This window comes from Balaenoptera borealis, assembly GCF_965194805.1.
Source record: "Balaenoptera borealis genome assembly, chromosome: 2".
NCBI classification, from domain to species: Eukaryota; Metazoa; Chordata; class Mammalia; order Artiodactyla; family Balaenopteridae; genus Balaenoptera; species Balaenoptera borealis.
This window is the reverse complement of record NC_138867.1, coordinates 157,060,591-157,073,378: the sequence shown is the minus strand read 5'-3', so window position 1 is coordinate 157,073,378 and position 12,788 is coordinate 157,060,591. Positions and strand designations below refer to the sequence as shown.

Sequence of the window (12,788 nt, the reverse complement as noted above, 5' to 3'; positions counted from 1 at the left end):
AGTTTGTACCTTTTGATTCCTTCACCCATTTTGCTAACACACCACCCGCTGCCTCTGGCAACCACCTGTTTTCTGTATCTATGAGTTACATTGTTTTTTTTTAGATTCCACATGTAAGTAAGATCATACAGTATTTATCTTTCTCTGTCTAACTTATTTCACATAGCATAATGCCCTCGAGGTCCATCTATGTTGTCACAGATGACAAGGTCTCCTTTTTATGGCTCAGTAATATTCCATTGTATATATACACCACATTTTCTCTATCTATTCATCCACTGATCACACTTAGGCTGTTTCCATACCTTGGCTATTGTAAATAGTGCCACAATGAACATGGGGGTACACACATCTCTTCAAGTTAGTGTTTTTTTTTTTTTTAATAAATTTATTTATTTTTGGCTGCTTTGGGTCTTCGTTGCTGCATGGCCTTTCTCTAGTTGTGGTGAGCAGGGGCTACTCTTTGTTGCGGTGCATGGGCTTCCCATTGTGGTGGCTTCTCTTGTTGCGGAGCACAGGCTCTAGGTGCATGGGCTTCAGTAGTTGTGGCACGTGGGCTCAGTAGTTGTGGCATGCAGGCTCAGTAGTTGTGGTGCACGGGCTCAGTTGCTCCACGGCACATGGGATCTTCCTGGACCAGGGCTCGAACCCATGTTCTCTGCATTGGCAGGCAGATTCTTAACCACTGCGCCACCAGGGAAGTCCCAAGTTAGTGTTTTTAATTTTCTTTGGATAAATACCCAGAAGTGGAATTGCTGGATCACATGGTAGTTTTATTCTTAATTTTTTGAGGAATCTCCATGCTGTTTTCCATGGTGGCTGCACCAATTGATTTGAATCCTACCCTTTAAACTGGTGAAATATATGATATATGAATTATACCTCAATAAAGATGTTATAAAATGTAGAAAAGCGCGCACACACACACAAAGGCATGTTTATATAAAACATCTTAAGTGGATTGGGTTATGCAGTATGGTTAGACAGGTGATGCTAGAGGTGAAGTAAGGAGGAGAGTTAATAAGGAGTTCCCACAGGGTTTGCAGCATTATTATTGGCCAAATTTTACAGGTGAGGAAACTGAGCTGTACAGAAATTTAAGGTCATACAGCTAGTACAGGACAGAAGCCAGATTCTGTGAGGCCCTTAACTACCACATTACTCTCTCCTGGGAATTTCTGTCTCTGTTCTAAGATAAAGGCAAGGTGGAGAACATCCATGGCTAAGAATTTCTCAATGACATTGCTCTCTCCTCCTAGTGCCAACTCCTCAATGCTCCTCAGAAAGCACTCATCACTTGGGTGCCTACCATCTGTTTAATAGACATTGTGGAAGTCTTGGTTTCTACAGTTTCTAGAGCAAAATTTAGAACAAAGCAATCCCTTTGAAGATATCAGTATGCAGCTTCTCTCCTTTGGGGAAGTGACGAAGTGATGTGTCTGTCTGCCAATGTGAATACTTAGCAGAGAATGATCAGATAGAAGGCTTTATAACACAGTAACTGAATTTCAGACCACCCTCTGAAAACTCATAAAGATGTCACTTGTATATAAGCTCTTTGAATGTTCATGAGTACCCAGGACAACGCTAATTTGTCAGTATAAATTTAATATAGCAGACTTCTATTTCTCACAAGGCATTTCTGTGTTTTCATATAAGTATAGGGTTTTGTTTGTTCGTTGGACATTCATTTTAATCTGATTATCAAATGAATCTTTGTCTCTCTTTTGGACTATTTCTGTGAGTTAGATTCCCACATGTGGGATAATCCTGAGTCAAAGGGTATGAACATTTCTAAGGCTTTTGATCTGCGTTTCCAAATTGCTTTGCAAAAAGACTGAACCAATTTACACTTCCACCAGCAGTGTATGAAAATATATTTAAATTCAAATTCCAAGCTGCATAGAGTCTCCTTCCTAGGTATTTTACTTAAAACTGTTTCTTTAATGCTAAGCAAAAGCTGACCCAGGATGTTAAAAAAAGAAATCTGATTATAAAAATGGAGCAGATAGTTAAAACAGCTCTTAGGCAGAAATAAGCTTTAGAAAGACCCAAGCGAGGTGATAAAAATTTTAAGGCATCATGGCAAGAAGCACGATTCTGAAGGGACCATTAACAATTTGGCTTAGACTGGGATAGCAACCGCCAAGAACGTCGGGCGTGGTCAGTGTACCAAATTCTAGTTTAGAAAAAGCAGGGTATTTTATTTATTTATATTTCACTTTGTTCTAAAGACGATTTAGGATACTTAAAGGGAGGATCTTGAGAAGTAGCACTGTGTCTGAATAATCAGTCCTGTGAGAATGAAACTAGCCCACGTCCCCTGAACTAAGGTCCACGCTTATCTCTCCCTGCACCGGATGGCTTGCCTCTGTAATCTGAGTTCAGTTTGCAACCACAATGACCGCCTCTACGTCTAATAATGGGGCACAGAGATTTTAGGGGGCAAGGGGATGGGGCAGGCAAGGGTAAGCCCAGACTCGGGATACCAACCCACTGAACTCTACACAAATCCAAAAGGTGCTGGGACTTCAACCTTCGGCCAGCCTAATGCATTCCCTCCGCCAGTTATTTGGGACCCCGCCTGCGAGTCTCCCATCACTACTGCTCTGTGCACCACCACCTTCCGCTCCCGACCCGCTTCTACAAGAAAGAGCTGACGCCGCCCGAGGAGTCAGAAACTCGATTTCGCCCCTTTCCACTTCTCCTTTCTCACTTTTGCTCCGCCTTTCCTGCTCTCTCTCCCTTCATCGACTTCCTTTCTTCTTCCCGTCTTCGCCTCTCCCTCCTCCACGCCTACTTTCCACGCCTCGTCCCCGGGAGCAATTCCTCAGTCACCTCCTTTCCTCCAGCTCGGAGGCGCCCTCCTCCTGCCTCGTCGCCTCCCGGCTACCCCTCCGCCCGCGGCCCCGCCCGCAGCCAATCAGTGCGCGGCCTCCCGCGGCCCCGCCTCCCCCGGCTGTTCCGGGGTGGCCCGGCGGAGCCCAGGCCTCGGGAGCGGAGGGTGGCGCCGCGGCCTGGGGGCCGATGGGGCCTGGCGGTCGGGCGGCGCCGGCGCTGGGCTCGCCTGGACGCGGGTGTGCGGGGCTGTGAAGGGGTGAGGCGGGAGCTGCGGCTCGCCCGGGATGGGCCAGCCCCGGCCTGCCGGGGCCGAGCCGGAGGCGAGGGCGGCGCGCGGGACAGGCCTGCCGGGCGGGCGGCCCGGGGACTGAGGTAGAAGTGGGCGCGGAGGAAGGGGCCGAGCCAAGGCGGTGGGTGGAGCGGCGAGGGGGGCGGAGGCTGGGCCGCGGCGGGCGAGCGGAGCGGCGCGCCTGTCCGGAGCTCGGCGGCGGCGGCGGCGGCGGCGGCGGCGGCGCCGGAGGAGGCAGAGGCGGCGGCGGGCCCGGACGAGCGCCCGGAGGTGGCGGACGAGGCGCCGGGGGCCCCCATGGGCGGGTGTGTGGGCGCCCAGCACGACTCCTCGGGCAGCCTCAACGAGAACTCGGAGGGCACCGGAGGTAGGTGAGCGCCAGGGGGCAGCCTCGGCCCCCCATTGTTCCCGGCCAGGCCCGGCCACCTGTCCCGGCCCCTGCGGGCCCGCGGGCCGCGCGGCCGGGGTCCCCGTGCCCCTTTGTCATCCCCGCCTCCACGTCACTCCCCGCGCTCCGCTTCCGGCCGCCCCGCCGGCCGCGGGGTCGCCCCCTTTTCTCCCTGGCCCCCGATAAAGCCCTCAGCGCTCCGGGGATGTAGCCCTCGGCCTCTCGACCCCACCGCCTCGGCTCGGGAAACTCGGACCAGACACTGCCTCTGGCCACCCTCACTCCCTCTCCAGCTGGTTTAATTATTCAGGAACAGGATGGCGGCGCTGGGGTTGCAGAAAAGCCAATTGATGGGGGGTGGGGGGGGGAGCCTGATGCCTTCCCTCCGACGCGCCCCGTCACATCTCTCCGCACCCGTCCTTGTTCAGCAGAGTTGGCTGGTCTCAGCTTTCCTGAGTTTCAGATGACAGCTGCCCTGGTTGGTTCCAATTTGGCCTTTTAAACCTGCAAGTTTCTGGAGCTCGGCTGGGGAAGTCTCAAGCGGCCACAGGCATTACTTTAACGAGGGGTGGGGAAACGGTCTTCCCGAGTAAAACGTGGCTTCTTGCTACAGCCCGGGGGTGTTGGACCAGTGTCGAGGTGGGCTAGTCAAATTCCTGTTCGTCTTACGTAAAGGAAAATATGTAGGATAAAAGTACAAATGCCTGAGAGTCCGTTTACCCTAGCAGGATCGGTACTGTAAAAGTTTTTGTAACACGAAACGCACTTCTTATTTATTGTAAAAAGCAGTTTGCTGAGGAGAGTATTTTAATGCAATTGGTGTTGTAGTATAGCAGAAGAATAATACAGTTAATTCTACTTTTAGTTAAATGACCTCTTGCTGAGTCCATTCTGTAGCTTGTGTAGAGGACAGAATGTTTTAAATAAGAAATCGCTTTTAGGAACAGCAAAGATGACAGTGTTGGTCTTGTTCCAACCTTGTGTTAGACGTCTCAAAATGTGGGGCATAAGTTCCTAGACTAAGTCGTTTGGGGATGGGTGGGTTTACAACTTTTTCTTAACATGCTAGCTAGCATTTAGACCAGCTGCTTGCCTGTCACTAAGCTCCATCTGTAAACCATGTACATGAATGGTTTGGCTGATGAATGTCCTGAATTGCCTGGTGTTTAGCCATGCCACTTCATTTAAAGTGTATGGGCATCCTGTATGTCTAAGTCCTGGGTAAATAGTTTGAGAGCTCAGCGAAGCGTGTCTTGAAAAAATCGTCCATGAAAACGGTACTTTATAGTGCATTTCAAGTCAGAGCATAATTACTCAGTGGCACATTAACAATGAGATTTGCCCTGAAAACAGGGCAGGAAGATAAAAAGGGCATGATTGAAAACACCCTTAGGTTAAGATCAACTTGGGGGTCAGATGATTCTTCCTGCGGGTGAGGTGATAATTAATGGTACTGAACTATAGGTGGTGTTACTTTTTAGTAAGTATAGGTAGCGTGCTTGTTATAGGTAGTGTTTAGTTTTTATTAAAATTTTTCACACTTATTTTAATATTCTAATTCAACGTTTTTCTATTGGTAATGCACTTGAACCAATTTATGGTTTTATGGCCTTTTGGTAGTGTGACTTATGACGAGCCAGGCATTATTAGCGTGGGCTTTTTAAAGCAAGAAGTATTAGCTTTTGGTAGTTTATTACCAATGGTATCTAGTTAGATAACTATAGTATCAGTTTCTTTGAGAACTGAGTTCTCTGGATCTTAAGCTGTGCTTTACCTTTTTGAAATAAAGTTTAGAAAAAAGGAACCTCAATCACCAAACCTCTTTATTTTTTTTCTGGAGAGAAGGCATGACCCTGATGTAACTGGGGTGAGGAATGAGCTGTGTGGCATAAAAGGATTACTTCTGGAATTTAATTAGGGAGGCCTTTATTCTTCATTGTCATGATAGTTAAAGAGTTAATTGTGGTTTAAAGGAATTAGCTCAGGTGAGTGTTTCAGGTTAACATGTTAAATAGTTTCTTGCTTATTATGATAGATTTTTGTTGGGAAGGGAAAGACTTTTTCCTAAGGGTGTTGGCACAGATCCTTCACTTTTGAGACGTACAACAGTTGTTAGTAGTTTTAATCTGGACATATTGGCCTATGAAAATTTTTTTATCAGCATGGAGTAAAATACAGTTTCCGATGCTTTTCATGACAGATTTAATTACATCCACAGTGTTGTGCAAACATCACCGTTTTAGAATGGCTTCACTTTCTGAATATCAGCAGACTTAGTAAGATGACTTTAAAAAAAACAAACTTTTTTGGCTCTTTGAGATACTGTACTTTCCCTTTCCCTCTGAATCTAAGTCTCTTAAGTATGCAAATAATTGTGTATATTGAGAAAAACTTCCTTTCTAGGTGGATTAGTTCTTTGAAGAAATTTTGAGAAATTTTTGTAAGAGGTTATAGAATATGGAAATGGCTTAATTCATGTTATAGGATTTGTGTTGTCTATTGTTTTGGAATCAGTAGCTGTATCTTCTGGCATACCTTGCCTAGAATTCAGCTTTTGAGTTTCAGCTACTTTGACCATTTTTTAAATGCCTAATTTTAATCAAGAAAGGTATATTACAGGAGTTATGCAAGATTATTTAACAGGTCTCTCCAAGCTTCCACACTCCTAGAATTTCCAATTGTTTTGACATTTATAGACAGCATATTTTGTATGGTTCTCCACCTTATTATGACATTGTGATGCTGAGGTTGGCACTTAGATCCTCTAGACAAGGCTCTAGCCCAAGGCATTTGCTAAGTAATTATATCTCTGAGGATTTTTAAAAATAAGAAATATGTGAAGAAAAAACAATAAAATGAAATTCATTGAAGACAGCCAGTTACCTTCTATTCATATTTTGATCATTTCTTTAATGAAAATAGTGATGTACAAAGTAGGTTCTCACTTTCTGGGTGTGTCATTTATTCTGTACATTCAATGATATCCCAAGATTACTGACCCAGGCGGTCACCAGTTTCCAGGTTTACAGGAGGATAACTCTGAATGCTGAACATTGACTTCTTTATTTCAGAGTGTCTTGAGAATATCATGGAATTCTTTCAGATATCCATTTATAGCAGCCTTAACACCTACTTGATGAGAACAATGGTTTTTGAGTAACAACAGCTACCATTTATCCAGTATTTATTATGTAACAGGTACTGTGATTATGTTCTCATTTAGTCTTCAACAACTCTGGGAGGTGGATAGTATCTCTGTTTCATAGATGGATTGAAGCTGGGAGAAATTAAATAACTTGCTTAACATGGCATAGCTTATAAACGGCAGAGTCAGAGCTTAAACTCAGGGCTATAATAAAGAATGCTAGTTCTTTTCTTTTTTTCTAGTTTTATGTTTTAAAAATTTTAGTAAAATAACATATAAAGCTCACCACCTTAACCACTTTTTTTTTTTTTTGGCTGTGTTGGGTCTTCATTTCTGTGCGAGGCCTTTCTCTAGTTGCGGCGAGTGGGGGCCACTCTTCATTGCGGTGCGCGGTCCTCTCACTGTTGTGGCCTCTCTTGTTGCGGAGCACAGGCTCCAGACACGCAGGCTCAGTAGTTGTGGCTCACGGGCCCAGTTGCTCCGCGGCATGTGGGATCTTCCCAGACCAGGGCTTGAACCCTTGTCCCCTGCATTGGCAGGCAGATTCTCAACCACTGCGCCACCAGGGAAGCCCCTTAACCACTTTTAAGTGTACAGTTCAGTGGCATTAATTATGTTCACAACGTGCAACCATCATCACTGTATTTCCAGAGTTTTTTTATCACTCCAAACAGACTCTGGATCCATTAAGCAGTATCTTAGCTCCCCTCTCCTCCCAACCTGTGGTAACCGCTGATCTCTGTTTTGTCTCTGAATTTGCCTATTGTAGATATTTCATATAAATAGGATCATACAGTGTTTATTGTTTTGTTGGTGGTATATTTCACTTACATGTCTTCCAGGTTTATCCTGTTGTAGCAAGTATCAATACTAAATCCTTTTTATAGCTGAATAATATTTCATTGTATATATATACACCACATTTTGATTATCTCTTCATCCATTGATGACATTTGTATTGTCTCCACTTTTTGGCTGTTGTGAATAATACAGCTATGAACTTTGGTGTACACATAGCTGAATCCCTATTTTCAGTGCTTTTGGATATATACCTAGGAGAACCTAGGAATTGATAGGTCATGTGGTAATTCTGTGTTTACGTTTTTGAGGAACTGCCAAACTTTCCCACAGTGGCTGTACCATTTTATATTCCTACTAGCAGCATACAAGGGTTCCAGTTTCTCCACATTTTCACCAACACTTGTTATTTCCCGTTTTAAAAATTATAGCCTTTCTAGTGGGTGTGAAGTGAGTGGTATCTCATTGTAGTTTTGGCTTGCATTTTGTAATGGCTAGTGATGTTAATGTGCTCATTTGGCATTTGAATATCTTCTTTTAATAGATAGAAATGTCTACTTAAGTCCTTTGCCTATTTTTTAATTGGGTTGTTTGGGGTTTTGTTGTTGTTGAGTTGTAAGAGTTCTTTATATATTCTGTATATTAAACCCTTATCAAGATACATGATTTGCAAATATTTTCTCCCATTCTGTAGGTTGTCTTTTCACTCTCTTGATGGTGTCTTTTTTTTTTTTTTTTTTTTTTTTAAAAACCCCACATCCTGGAAACTGTAAAGTAAGGTAACTAACTTCAATGGTTTATTTATTTATTTATTTATTTATTTATTTATTTATTTATTTATTTATGGCTGTGTTGGGTCTTCGTTTCTGTGCGAGGGCTTTCTCTAGTTGCGGCAAGCGGGGGTCACTCTTCATCGTGGTGCGTGGGCCTCTCACTATCGCGGCCTCTCTTGTTGCGGAGCACAGGCTCCAGACGCACAGGCTCAGTAATTGTGGCTCACGGGCCTAGTTGCTCTGCGGCATGTGGGATCTTCCCAGACCAGGTCTCGAACCCGTGTCCCCTGCATTAGCAGGCAGATTCTCAACCACTGCGCCACCAGGGAAGCCCCCTTGATGGTGTCTTTTGATGCACAAAAGTTTAATGAAGTCCAGTATATCTATTTTTCCCTTTGTTGCCTGTGCTTATAGTTTCAGTTTTAAATATGTATTTAATGCTTCACTGATGGAGAAAGAATAAATCTATAACCAGTAATTTACAAATTAACATTTGCTTTCTTAACTATGAATAGAAAGCTGTTTGTTTTTTTTTTTTAAATCAGTCATCAATTTTATACACATCGGTGTATACGTGTCAATCTAGAAAGCTGTTTTAAGCTTATTTCCTCTGTCAGATCTGGTGAAAAGTTTGATTTGCAGTGAAATGGTTTTTATTTTATTTTATTTTATTTTTTATAACTCTATTTATTTATTTTTATTTTTGGCTGCATTGGGTCTTTGTTGCTGTGTGCGGGCTTCTCCTTGCAGTGGCTTCTCTTTTGCGGAGCAAGGCCTCTAGGTGCGCGGGCTTCAGTAGTTGCGGCACATGGGCTCTAGAGCTCAGGCTCAGTAGTTGTGGCTCACGGGGTTAGTTGCTCCGTGGCATGTGGGATCTTCCCAGACCAAGGGTTGAACCCTGTCCCCTGCATTGGCAGGTGGATTCTTAATCACTGCGCCACCAGGGAAGCACCTGCAGTGAAATGGCTTTTAAAAAGTTGACAAAGGTAATCCATAAACCTACTTCAACTTCGTAATCAAGAGGTGATTGTTGTATTTTCTGGGGAAGCATTTTAAAATTAACAAGCGCTGAGTACCTATAATATGCCCAACTTTGTATTGGTTGCTGTTGTTCCAAAAAAAGGAATCATTATCCTATTTCTTGAATATGTCAGAATCCTTTTCTGGGAAAACGTAATAAAATATGCACACATGAAGCAACTATAAAACACTATTTAAACAGATAAAAATACCATTGAATAAATTGTGCACATGCTGAGGGAATAAAGGAAAACAAAGTGGCCTCAGCTGCTCAAAGGTGTGGTCCCTCAACCAGCAGCATTGCCATCACATGAGAGCATGTTAGAAACGCAGAATCTCAAGCCCTAGCTCTGAACTATTGAATCAGAATCTGCATTTTAACAAGATTCTCAAATGATTCTCATGCACGTTAAAGTTCGAGAAACATTGATAGAGGATTGCTTACAATGGGAAGAGACTGGAGTGAGGAACCCATTAGGGTAAAAAAAAATGGCAGGACTTGGTGATTTATTGGATGTAGGGATGGATACAGAAGAGAAAAGAAAATACCATGTTTGTGAACCTATCTATCTATTTATTTATTTATTTATGGCTGTGTTGGGTCTTCGTTTCCGTGCGAGGGCTTTCTCTCGTTGCGGCAAGCGGGGGCCACTCTTCATCGCGGTGCGCGGGCCTCTCACTATCGCGGCCTCTCTTGTTGTGGAGCACAGCCTCCAGACGCACGGGCTCAGTAGTTGCAGCGCACGGGCCTAGTTGCTCTGCGGCATGTGGGATCTTCCCGGACCAGGGCTCGAACCCGTGTCCCCTGCATTGGCAGGCAAGATTCTCACCCACTGCGCCACGAGGGAAGCCCCAGAAGAATTTTTAAGTTGAGATATCATTTAGGAATGTGCAGAAGTTTAGATATGGAACTCCTAAATGTTCAGGGTTATGAATGTGGATTTTGGAATCACCTGGGGGATTGACTGAAGGTTTAAAAGCGAATGACTGCTATAAGTAAGTAAAAAGAGGAGGAAAGTACTAAGAATTGAGTCATGAAAATTTCACAAAAGGTAGAGAAATGAGAATCATCTCTCAGGACCTGACCATAGTAAGTACTTAGTTTACTGAATTTTGTTGAATTATTGGGAAATGGGAAAACAGGTCTGCCTGTGAAACTGATAGATCTGATTGTATTTGAACTTTTCATTCTAGTACGGTGGTTGCAGAAATTCTAGTTGTAGTTTGACTCATATCCTAATACAAGATAGACTTTTTAGGCATCCAGCCCCAGAATATACCAACAGCCCTTTTGAGGTTGGTGTACTTCAGAACAAACACATCCTCTACAAGACATCAGTTACTCTTTTTTTTTTTTAAATTAATTAATTTATTTGTTTTTATTTTTTGGCTGTGTTGGGTCTTTGTTGCTGTGCATGGGTTTTCGGCGAGCGGGGGCTACCCTTTGTTGTGGTGCGCAGACTTCTCATTGCGGTGACTTCTCTTGTTGCGGAGCACGGGCTCTAGGCGCGCGGGCTTCAGTAGTTGTGACACACGGGCTCAGTAGTTGTGGCTTGTGAGCTCTAGAGCGCAGGCTCAGTATTTGTAGCACATGGGCTTAGTTGTTCCGCTGCATGTGAGATCTTCCTGGGCCAGGGATTGAACCCGTGTCCCCTGCATTGGCAGGCGGATTCTTAACCACTGCGCCACCATGGAAGCCTATCAGTTACTTTCTTCACCAAGAATATCATGCAAATCTATTCCTTATATATTTTCAGTGTCCCATATATTATTTATACACATCATCTAACTAGGTTGCTTATTGAATTTTCTTTTGCTTCTACTCTTAGGGCTGTGCCTATAGTAAAAAATGAAGCACACTGAACATGACTAGGACTAAAGATTAAGTCTCCTCCTTTTTTATCCCTAGTGTGACAGTAGAAGTAAAAATCTTTCATATTTTTTTTTGGGTTGGTGAGCTCTGGGGCTTTATGAGAGGGATGCATAAAATTTCATACTATTTGGAGAGAGATGTACTGTGAAATAGGAGGCATTTATTTGATAAAGCAGAGGGTGGCTGATTTGACTAGGAGTGGAGTTGTGTGGAAAGAACCAAAAGGGACATCCACAGCAAGAAAACGCAGGTTGGAAATACAGTGAGTGGTACTGTGGGTGGGTAGGTAGGTTCAGGAGGTATGAGAACTGAAATTAGGCCAGGGAAGCTACAGTTGGAAAATACTGCCATATGGGGCAAGCTGAATCCTCTTTGAGAAAAGATTTTAAAACTCCAGTTTACATTAAAAACTGACATGGTATGTTGTAGCCCCCGCCTCATCAGCTACCTTCCACTGAGCTAGTTCCACTCGTTTTCAATTTTCTACTAAGTAGAGGGTTGAAATTTTTTCCCAGTCAAGATTATTTTGGAATTTATGTTGGAAAGACATTTTGAAAGAAGAGTCTCATCATGGATATTAAATGGGCTGTTTTTTTCATCTCTGGTTTTGTATTTAGGAATCAGTTGCTAGTGATACACAGTATGGACAGAAGATTTAAGCCACTAGAAATGATAGGAATTGTCATTCCTTTGATTTTTGATGGCCCTAGTCTATAATACCTGTCTTTCTTATGGAGAAATTGTAATCAGTGGATTTTATTTTTAAATCTGATTTTCTTACTGTAAATGCAAAGCTTTGGCAGCACCTTGCTAGTAGTACTATACCCAGGTGAGTCTTCTAATGTGAATGAGTATTGAGTGTTAATAACAGTAATAAGGAACTTTTGCCTTTATGTTAATGAATTATCTCTCTTGGGGTTTTTGACCGAAACACATTCTTCTCTTGTTGCAAGGGAGCATTAGGTTGATTTTGGTAAACAACATGATCATATTAATTGGGCGATCAATTTGCTGATTTAGTGGTTCTCTCCTTTTTCCTTACTGCAGACCACTTGAATGGTTTATCTTCATTTGGTGGACCACTGCACCTGATTCTTCCCGCCACCCCTCACCATCCCTACCCAACTTTCTGCTTCTGCTTGTCGGGCAGTACTAGGCTACCAGCAGGCTCCTCATGATTCACTGGTAGTTCAAGGACCATAGGTTGAGACTTTACTAATGCATATGTACTTAAAGATGCATGTGTGTTGGCCAAGAACAATCAAGCATGTATTCATCTTGCATCAGCTACTTTGACTTGCAGGCAGCAAGAATCAAGCTTGGTTTTTAATATACTCCATATATTGAGCTGAGTGGTTAAATATTGCTGAGTATACATTGGGTATTGTAATGCCATATTTTTGCATGTTTGCAGTAAAACTTTTAGAAGTTTCCATTATAGCTCTGTTTTTAGAAATGAAATTTCTGTTGAAGGTAGCTGTCTAAGAAAAAGAGATATTTACATGTGGGGGTAATTTTATATGAATTTTACTTGAGTGTGAAGTCTTAATGATATACATTTGCTCAAGACTTCAGTAAGTAATGAATTAGTGACTTTGGGACTTCTCTGTTTAAGTTCTTACCCTCACAAGAAACCCTTCAGATAATTTTATGCATTTATT

The 12,788-nt window shown here is 43.2% G+C and overlaps 1 protein-coding gene across 2 annotated transcripts in view; it reads left to right on the top strand.

Annotated features, from left to right (window-relative positions):
- Positions 1–3,268: 3,268 nt before the first annotated feature.
- Positions 3,269–12,788, top strand: part of UBTD2 (ubiquitin domain containing 2) — a 60,741-nt gene continuing 51,221 nt past the window's right edge. For both annotated transcript variants that reach the window (XM_082380886.1, XM_082380885.1), the window contains exon 1: positions 3,269–3,497. In XM_082380886.1, coding sequence (XP_082237012.1) covers positions 3,428–3,497 — 70 coding nt within the window. In that variant the 5' untranslated portion in view covers positions 3,269–3,427. The remainder of the gene's footprint in view (positions 3,498–12,788) is intronic.